Here is a 10040-nt window from a genome sequence, read left to right as displayed (position 1 = left end):
GAGGCAGAGGGAAGTTACGGGGCGGAGGATGTTGCTTGCTTGGCACTCGTTTCCTCTCGAGGCGCGCAGCCTCAAAGAGATGGGGAGAATGTGAGAATAAGGCTGCTGTGAGAGTCTTTCCATATTCATCGGTGAAATGCTAAAAGTTCATAAGGCGCGTGCCCTTATAACGGCGCGTGTGACAATTTGGCAAAACAGCTTTGTGTGTGGAAAGGCGTCAGTCCCCTCCCCCCCCCCCGGGCAGGACATTTGCTCTTCTCTTTGCAATACTAATAAAAAGCGCGGGAAATGCTGCCCCTTTCGCCTACAGCGTCCCTCGGCCGAGCTGGAGCGAGAACTGGTGGGCGACAGGCCCGCTTGCAGCGCCTGGATCTCGAAGGCCGACCCGGCCACACCCCGAGCGCAGTGATGAGAGTTTTCCTCTCGTTGCATGAATCATCGGCAGCCCGCTTCGCCGCCGTCATTTGCGTGGAGGAGATTCGCATTTTTATGTCCAGCTCCGGAGTTGGCGGCGGCGGCGGCAACAAAAGGGAACAGCCATCATGTCTGGTCTCGCAGCTAAATTAGCAAAAGACAGGGAGGTCGCCCGAGGCTTAGGCTCCAATGCCAAGGCCGTGAAGTACTTAAACCAGGACTTCCATGCGCTGCGGGACGAGTGCCTCGAGGCGGGGAAGCTCTTCCAGGACCCCTCCTTCCCCGCGGCCGCCTCTTCCCTGGGCTACAAGGAGCTGGGGCCGAACTCCTACAAAACAAGGGGCATCGTGTGGAAGAGGCCGACGGTAGGCGTTCAGACGTGCTCGCGTGTTCACGCGGGACCCTTGGTGGGATGGGGGCGAAGTGTTGCTCTAGGATCAGTTCAGGGGCGCCGACTTATAAAAAATATTGGGGGGGCCCATACCGGGGTCCTGCCGCTGGTTCGCTCGGGTAGCCGGGAGAACGCAGTTTGAGGTGGCGGTGTTGGGGAGAGACCCTCGCTCAGGGCGCCACTAGACTTGGCGGCCGGCGGCCTATCTGGGGGGTTTTGGAGCGTATTTCGGCGGAGCGATTGGGGAGGAGGGGGCTTGTTGCCGGATTCTTCAGCTGGGCCGGAGATCCGCTGCTGGGGGGTCCCTGGGCCGAGTTGTGAGCACGGCCTGCTGAAGGGAGATCCAGCCGATTGCGCGACGGGGACGGCCGGGGCTCTCCAGCTAGGGCGCACGGCTGGCTGGCTGGCGAGGGAGCAGGTGGGGGGGAGGCGGGGGTCCTCACTCTCTTAGGAAACGCGCCCGCCACGAAGTCCGAAGGGTGCGTGTGTGGAATTAAAAAGCAAAAACGAGATACGGGCAGGGCAGGCAAAGAGTTTTCTGCAAGAGGATGGAGGGCAGGTTGAAGAGAAAATCACTCAGGATGAGACAGTCAAATCAGCCATGATAAAATGGGCTCAGGATATTGGGTATAACATCATGTTTGAGGACTGGGAAAGGTTATGGACCACCGGAATGAAATTCACGGCATGTAATGCCTTGAAGGAAAATATTATGAAAATGATTTATAGGTGGTACATGACCCCAGTCAAGCTTGCAAAAATATATCACCTGTCTGATAATAAATGTTGGAAATGTAAGGAGGCTGAAGGGACATTCTTTCACCTCTGGTGGACTTGTCCAAAAGTGAAGGCCTTCTGGGAAATGATCTATAATGAGTTAAAAAAGGTATTTAAGTATACCTTTCCCAAGAAACCAGAGGCCTTCCTCTTGGGCATTGTTGGCCAGAAAGTGTTAAAGAAGGATAGAACTTTCTTTATGTATGCAACTACAGCAGCAAGAATACTTATCGCAAAATATTGGAAGACACAAGATTTGCCCACACTGGAAGAGTGGCAGACGCAATTGATGGACTACATGGAACTGGCTGAAATGACTGGCAGAATCCGAGATTTGGGAGAAGAAACAACGGAAGAGGACTGGGAAAAATTTAAGGACTATTTACAAAAAGAATATAAGTTGTATGAATGTTAAAAATTTACACGATTCGGAAACTATAGCTTCAGCAATTAGATTTGGGAAACAGGAAATTATATTTTAAGTAAGAAAAGGTCAAAATCTAAGGTAATACTATGTTTAATTTAAGATATAAGTAACTGATGAAAAGTATGTTAAATTTAGAGGTATAGTATTTGAAAAGTACAAAATAAGGTACGAAACAAGGTAATAATTTGCTGATATCTTTATTATAAAGAATGCAGGGTAAGGGAGATGCAAGGAAGTCCAGTTAGTTATATAAAAAATGTGTTGAATGGTTGGTTTTCTTTTCTTCTTTTTCTTTTTTCTTTTTCTTGTTCTTTTACTTTTTTCTTCAGTGTATGTTTCTAACTTTGTATTTGAAAACTTAATAAAATATTTATATATATAAAAAAAGAGAGAGAAAATCCTTTCGCTTTTCTGGGGCGCAGGGAAGTCTCAGAGCCGGAGGTTGGGGAAGGGACCCCCTTTGCTCTGCCCTCTTCTCCCGTCTTAGATTCGCATGGGGGTCCCCGCCCGAGCTTGCCTGGCCACCGGGCCACACAAGGGCCGCGCTCTACGCGGCACACCTTGCTAGCCGCACAGCTGTCCTCCGCGGCTGCGGAGCGGCCCTGCGCCGGTGCCCAGCCCCTCTGGGCGCCCGCTGCGCTGCCAATGACAAGCGGGCGACGTCGCGGGCGGGGAAGGCGTCGCTTTCTTTCCCGATCCTGCATCCTCCCAGTCTTCCAGCCCTTTTTTGGGTTGGAAGCTCGTCTCGTTCGCCCTTCTCCTTTCTTCACCCTGCGCGCAATTTTCCTCCCTCGTCTCCCTCCCCATTTCTCCTTCCTTCCTGACTGACTGACTGGCTCTGACTCGGGCTCTGGCTTTGGCTTTGGCTCGGGCTCGGGCTCGGGCAGCCACAGCGTCGGCGGTGTTGGCGATCGGCGGCGCGGGGGGATGGCCCTCCCGGGGGAGCCGGCGCTGCTCAATGGGGTTGCCAAGGAGACAGGCCGGCCGCCCTCCTCCCCCGGCCCGGCGCCCCTCGCCGCGCCGGTGCCCGTTATCGAGCTGGTGCGCGCCGGGCGCCCTATAAAAGCCGCGGACGCGCCCACCGCCGCCCGAGATTATTGGGGGGGCTGAGCCCCCCCAAACGAATTTTTGAGGGGGCTCGGGCCCCCTCAAGCCCCATGGAGTCGGCGCCTATGGATCAGTTAGACTGCTGCATTTTGGATCCTATTCAACTCAGTACATAACAAAGACTTAAAGAGGGTAATCGTTACTAGGCGGTTTTGAGAACGGGATTCTCCATTCGGTTTGGGGAGAGAGAATAAGAGAGGTGGAAACGGGGGCGGGGAATTGAACCTGAATTTAGTTCTTTGGGAGTTTGAGTGTAACTAGCAACTGGGACTGGGGGTGGAACTTTCTGTTCAGAAGGCCTGGATTCCTAAATTAAAGATCCTATGGGATCCCTTGCATTGCAAATACAGTGGTACCTCGGGTTACGTATGCTTCAGGTTACATACACTTCAGGTTACACACTCTACTAAGCCAGAAATAGTGCTTCAGGTTAAGAACTTTGCTTCAGGATAAGAACAGAAATCGGGCTCCGGCGGCAGCAGGAGGCCCCATTAGCTAAAGTGGTGCTTCAGGTTAAGATCAGTTTCAAGGTAAGAACAGACCTCCGGAACGAATTAAGTACTTAACCCGAGGTACCACTGTACTCTTGGAATCAGCCCACCCCTGCCTGAATTGTGGGGAATCTGGCTTTCTTGGCTGTGGCCCATCACAGTGGAAGAGATGAAAAGAAAAGATAAACTTCTGATACTCAGGATCACTCCAAATCTCGTGTGGCCCATCACAATGGAAGAGAGGAAAAGAAAAGATAAACTTCTGATACTCAGGATCACTCCAAATCATCCTTTTGCCAATCGGGTATGCATCCAGTTAGGGCAGGGGTCTGCAACCCGCGGCTCCGGAGCCGCATGTGGCTCTTTTACACCTTTGCCGCGGCTCCGGAGCGGATACTAGCGAGGGGAGGAGGCGCATTGTGCGCCCCGACACTCCCCACTGTGGCAGGCGCTGTACTGGCTGTGACGTCGCATGGGGGCGGTGCGTGCGTTAGTCACGCACTGTCCCGACGTCACCTTCCCGCCCACCCGCCCGCTACATTGTAAGGGGCATGTACGCTGGTCACTGCATTGAAAGGGGGCATGTACGCTGTTCACTGTTTTGAAGGGGAGTGAAGAACACACACACACAAAAAGGTAACTTGTTAATTTAACGTTTATTTCTATGAGGAGGAGTAATTCTGAGGGGTCAAACAAAGAAATAATAAAAAAGTGACAAAAAAGTTATTTTTATAATGACGAGTTTTGCGGCTCCCGGGTGTGTTTTTTTCCTTTGGAAACGGGTTCAAGTGGCTCTTTTTGTCTTAAAGGTTGCAGACCCCTGAGTTAGGGTATTTACTAGAGTGGCAACAGGGTTTGCTTGTGCTTATCATTTCAATGCATTTTTTATACTAGAAGTAGGGATTCTAATTTGGGTTGGTTGTAGGGAGCATGAGAGGTGGTGATCATTGTGGTTTAGTTGATGCAGCGTAGGATGGTGTGCTTGTTGTGTATGCAGCAGAAGTTATGAGTAAGTTAGAAAAAATGTTTCCTTTGTATAGGGAGGCAGAGTAGGGTGGGACTGAGATTGGCAGCATGTCCGTTTGCTTCTATACAAACTAATGCCTGATAGGAATACTACTTCCTGTAGGATGTTACAGAGCTAATATATAATTTCCTGATTCAGGTAGATAGGTTGATCTGACACAGTCAAAAATTTTTAGAAATTGTCCAGTAGCACCTTAGAGACCAACTAAGTTTATTCTGGGTATAAGCTTTCGTGTGCATGCACACTTCTTCAGATACAATATAATTTCCTGTAAGCTAGTGGGATGCTAGGCATGTTTACTCAGAAGTAAGTACCACTTTCTTCCATGGGGATTCATCTACACACTGCAGCTAGTGTGTTTAAGGCACAGAGGCAATATCAAAATGCACTTGTCGCTTTCTACAGGGAAAGAAGTTCCCATATTTTGTAAGAGGAAGCACCCATCAATCCAAACACAGTGATAATTAAGAGGATTTCCGAGAGACTAATATGGAGGATTCAAAAATCTAGTTTTGATTGTTTAAGCTCACTCACTATCTTTGTTTCGTGTGAATGTAAGAGCCCTCCTGGATCAGACCAAAGGCCCAGCTAATCCAGTATCCTGTGGTTACAGTGACCAACCAGTTGCCTATGGGAATAACACCTCCAAGCAGGCCATGAGCCCTATATCTCATGTGGGCTAGGAAGGTTGTAGGCATTTAGGAAGTATGCCAAGTCTGAAAATACCAAGGCACTGAGGTGAAATGAGGTGAAATGGATAAATAGTAGTTAGAACACCAAAGTTCCATCTTTATCAAATCATGCATGCTTTCATGCTTACCTTTTTTGCCCTATGCTTCATGAACCACACTCATAATCATACTCCTGTTCATAAGGCCAAAATACATCTTTCACTTGCCATGGGGATGTCACATTGTTCATGTTGAGAGTCTCTGCAGCTCCATAGGATGCCTGTATGCAGTCATTATCCATAGTATTTGTTGTTTAGTCGTGTCTGACTCTTCGTGACCTCATGGACCAGAGCACGCCAGGCACTCCTGTCTTCCACTGCCTCCCGCAGTTTGGTCAGACTCATCAATAGTATAGGGGTCAGCAAACTTTTTCAGCAGGGGGCCGGTTCACTGTCCCTCAGACCTTGTGGGGGACCGGACTATATTTTGGAAAAAAAATAATAATGAATTCCTACTCCCCACAAATAACCCAGAGATGCACTTTAAATAAAAGCACACATTCTACTCATGTAAAAACACGCTGATTCCCGGACAGTCCGTGGGCCAGATTTAGAAGGCGATTGGGCCAGATCCGGGCCTTAGTTTGCCTACCCATGGTATTGATCATTGTGATGAGGTCTTCTAAATGTTATGGCTGAAGCAGAGACAACCACTGACTGGGGAGGCTGCTTTTGGTGAATATGCCCAAGTGTACGCAAATCCTGGATTCTCATTTAGCAGTAACCTTGCAAAGTAGTTTTACATTGTCAAATAGCTGTGATGGCTAGCAATGCTTCTGAACTGCAGTGCTGGGAACTGCAGGAGGGGAGAGTACTTTTGTGTTCATTTCCTGCTTGCAGGTTTCTTGCAGGCATCTGGTTGGCTACTGTGAGAACGGGATGCTAGCCTTGATGGGCCTTTGGCCTGATCCAGCAAGCTCTTCTTACGTTCTTATGCTCATTCAGCAGTCCTATTCATGCACTGTACCCACCCTGTGCACCACACCCTACCCCTACATTGTGAAATATTCCTGTTTTATGTTTTCGGGAGGGACAATAGATGGTGTGCCCTCACCTGTTGTTTCACTTCCTCCTGCTTTCCTTTTATAGGTCATATACTAGGCTTCAAAAGGTGGAGGATAGTCCTTCATTAAAAGTTTGTTAGCAGTAGCTGGATGCCGACTGACCGGGGATGCTGCATGAGTGGATTTGCAGCAAGAGGCTGGGTTTGATGGCTTCCAACTCTGTGTTTAAGTCACCTCTCCACCCTTCATTTCCTTGCCTGTCCTTTTCTTATCTTGGCAGCCACTCACTTCCATAGATGCATTTATTGATGCATCTGACTTGCCTGTACTTTTCAGAGTCCGATTTGGATGCAATTATTTACATGCTTGCATCCTTTATTTACAATGCTGAAAGAGCAAATTTTGCTTGTAATATGTGGCACGTACACACTGCATGATGATGTGCATTCAGGCTCTTTTGGGGGGTTGCTGTATACATGGCATCACCCTGTTTCATCCCGGCCCCACACTACTTGTCAGTCTAAAGTACATTCTGCTGGAACAGTTACAATCTGTTTTGTGCCAAGAATGTACTTCTCAAGCGCATTCTTGGCACAACACCTTTTTATACTGAGAGCGTTTTTTCTCAGGTCATCTTCTATTGGGGCAGGTCTAGCGACGTTGCAGGGGTGTGCCACTCCCCATCACCATGTTTAACTTGTTTATGGATGAAGTAGGTAAAATTGGAAGTGGTGCAGTAGCCACCTCTATATACTGATATATATTCTCTGTATTTCAGTATATCCTCTGTATATCAGTATATCAACACACCAGTCTCCATCCCCTCCCTTTTGGAAGACTAGGGTTTTTTTATTTTTAAAAAAGACTAAGGTCTGTGGAAGCACTAATTGAGGGGAGGGGGACAGAGAACACCATTCAGCACTAATTTGAAAACATGCCCATCTGTGTGTATGAACAAATGGATATTAGCTGCCGCTTTCCCAAACTTGGGTCTCCAGCTGTTTTTGGAGTACAAATCCCATCATCCCTGACCACAGGTCCTGCTAGCTTGGGGATGATGGGAGGTGTAGTCTCACAACAGCTGGAGACTCAAGTTTAGGAAACCCTGCTTTAGGTAATGTTATCTGGTGAAGGTGTGTATAGTTGCAAACTGCTCTGTACCAAAACGTACTGTGAAGAAAGACCCCTCTGTGTTTCAGAGGCTATGTGGTTTTCTTTTGAATAAAGGGGATTTTCTTGCTCAACATGTCCAGCAGCTTTTAAGCAGCACCAGGAACACATGAAAATAAATATTTTTCCTTGAGGGTAGGAGCCAACCAGACCTCCATAAGTCTTAGCATTATGCTCTTTGAAGAAGGAGAAGTCAGCTGAGGAAAGTGGAGGCCTCTGTATATTCAAGGATGACGTTTCCATGGCTGCATGCTTTGCATAAGGGCAGAGAATCTCAGATTTCAGCTTGGTAAATCCAGAAGGAAATCTCCTTGAGTTTAACCGTTAACAAAATTGACAGAAAAATAGCATCAGTCATATTAAACCAGAAGTAAGGAATATATTAACATCCATGTAGAGAGGGAAACCACAGAAAGTATCAGCACAGCACAACCCTATAGGTTTTTACTCCAAAGCAAGTCCCAATGTGAACTTACTCGCCCCACTTTGGCTCCCAGCAGTTATCAGATCAAAAAGTAAGAAATATCTCCTGTGCTGTTTCTGTCTCTGAGCGCATCAAAAGTTGCCCACAATTTTGAACTAGAGAAAGGGGTTAGGGCAGGTTTTCCCAAACTTGGGTCTCCGGCTGTTTTTGGACTACAGTTTCCATCATCCCTGACCATTGGTCCTGCTAGCTAGGGATGATGGGAGTTGTAGTTCAAAACAGACAGAGAACCAAGTTTGGGAGACCATGGGTTAGGGTTATAGCACAAATTGCCACTAAGAACTTCTTTTTGGATGCCTGCCTCCGAGATTCTGAAGTGGTTAGAACATTGTCTAGAACAAATATTTTATTTTTATTTTTTTAAATAATTTTTATTGAATGATTTTATGTTACAAAAAACAATACACCCATACTACCACTAAATATAATTAAGAAATAAAAATTACATACATAAATATTTAGTTTGTTGTTTGTTATTTGCCATCTTATTTCCTCCCAAACATTGCATACAAAAACACTCACCCACATACCCACACCCGCACACGAAATTATAATAATGAAGGTAAATATTTTTCAAGCATTCGCCAAATTTTTATACATTCTTGATAATCTGGAAGGAGTAAGGTACCACCGATGAGCCATTTTCATCATGTTCTCTCTGATATTATAGCTGGCTGTAAATTTCAAATTTACATTCCATAAGTTTACCCATTTTTTTAGCATAATTGGGCGGCCCACATCAAATATTTTAGAGGTTTTGGCTTTTCATTAAGACCCAGCCTTTCCTGACTTAGTGCCTCTTTTGGATTAGCTGGTCTGCTTAGACCCCAGTGACTTCAAAGAGATTTAGCCAGCCTAACCATGTGCAGAATTGCAGCTGGTGGGAAACATAATCCCAACACTCCACACATTCATGTACAGATACCAGGGTTGCCATTGGAGATCAGCCTGCAATGTCCATAACTTTAAATAAATTTATTTTCTTACATGTTTCTTCTTACTACTTGCTTTGCCAGGAGTTGTGTTCCAATCCTCAGTTTATTGTTGGAGGTGCCACCAGAACTGATATCTGCCAAGGAGCTTTAGGTAAGATGGAGACCATGCTTAACTTCCTGTTGAAGCACTCTTAACGTGATGTCTGCCTTGTTTTAGATCTATTTACTTTATTTTAAAAATGTATAAACCTGCTTATCATCATGTCGGCCTCAAACTAAACCAGGCTATTTTTCTCTTCACCTTTTGGAGGGAAATGTAGCTTCCTCTCAACCATGTAAATCATCATATTTTCTCTTTGTCGTGTGATTAGACAAAGATCAGACTACCACTGCATCTTACTCCACCTTGGGTTCTTTTATCATTGCATCAGAATTCTGATTTTAGCACCCTTCAGTTCCAACACAGTTTTGCCTCTTCCTGAATCATTTCCTCTCCAGAGTGTTGTGTGCGCTCCATATCCATGAGATAACGCTGGCTTGTGGCATTTGACTTTAACTTCCAGATAAGAGACTCCTTTTTTTCATCCTTCATGCAAATTGCACTTCATTCCAAGAAAAGAATGTTGTTTGTGCTTCAGGGCAGGTATGCATTGATTTTAACAGGCTGCATCCAGGGACAAATAAAACCATGACATTGGCCTTACTTCATAGCTGCAAACTACGATGTTCTTTTGTAAGGTTGCCTTTCTTTTTGCCCTTGCGGTGTCACAAACTACACATTAAACCCTATTTAACGTTGCATTTTTCTTGGACGCAGAGCCATACTGCACCTTTGTTCTGGATTTCATGTTGTCACGCACCTCAAGTAGTCGCAGCAAGACCTTACTATTCCAACAAGCATTTTAATGAAGTTTTCTGTCTCTATTATTATTAACTTTAATTGATTTTATCCACTTTTTGTAATGTTTATGTACACCACTTAGAAACTTCAGGGATTAAGCAGATTCGTGTGAAGAAACTGTGTCATTCACCAGTCTGCAACAGTCCTCTAACCTTCCATTATCAAAGTAGTGTACACTTGGC

At 46.2% G+C, this 10040-nt stretch overlaps 1 protein-coding gene across 1 annotated transcript in view; it reads left to right on the top strand.

The window, feature by feature from the left end:
- Positions 1–296: 296 nt before the first annotated feature.
- Positions 297–10040, top strand: part of CAPN2 (calpain 2) — a 35937-nt gene continuing 26193 nt past the window's right edge. Inside the window, exons 1-2 of the mRNA XM_081186418.1 lie at positions 297–779; positions 9039–9108. Coding sequence (XP_081042544.1) covers positions 543–779; positions 9039–9108 — 307 coding nt within the window. The 5' untranslated portion in view covers positions 297–542. The remainder of the gene's footprint in view (positions 780–9038; positions 9109–10040) is intronic.

The sequence above is a fragment of the Podarcis bocagei genome (genome assembly GCF_964188305.1).
Source record: "Podarcis bocagei genome assembly, chromosome: 3".
NCBI lineage: Eukaryota > Metazoa > Chordata > Lepidosauria > Squamata > Lacertidae > Podarcis > Podarcis bocagei.
Note: the sequence above shows the minus strand (reverse complement) of the source record. Positions and strands in the feature narration are given on the sequence as shown.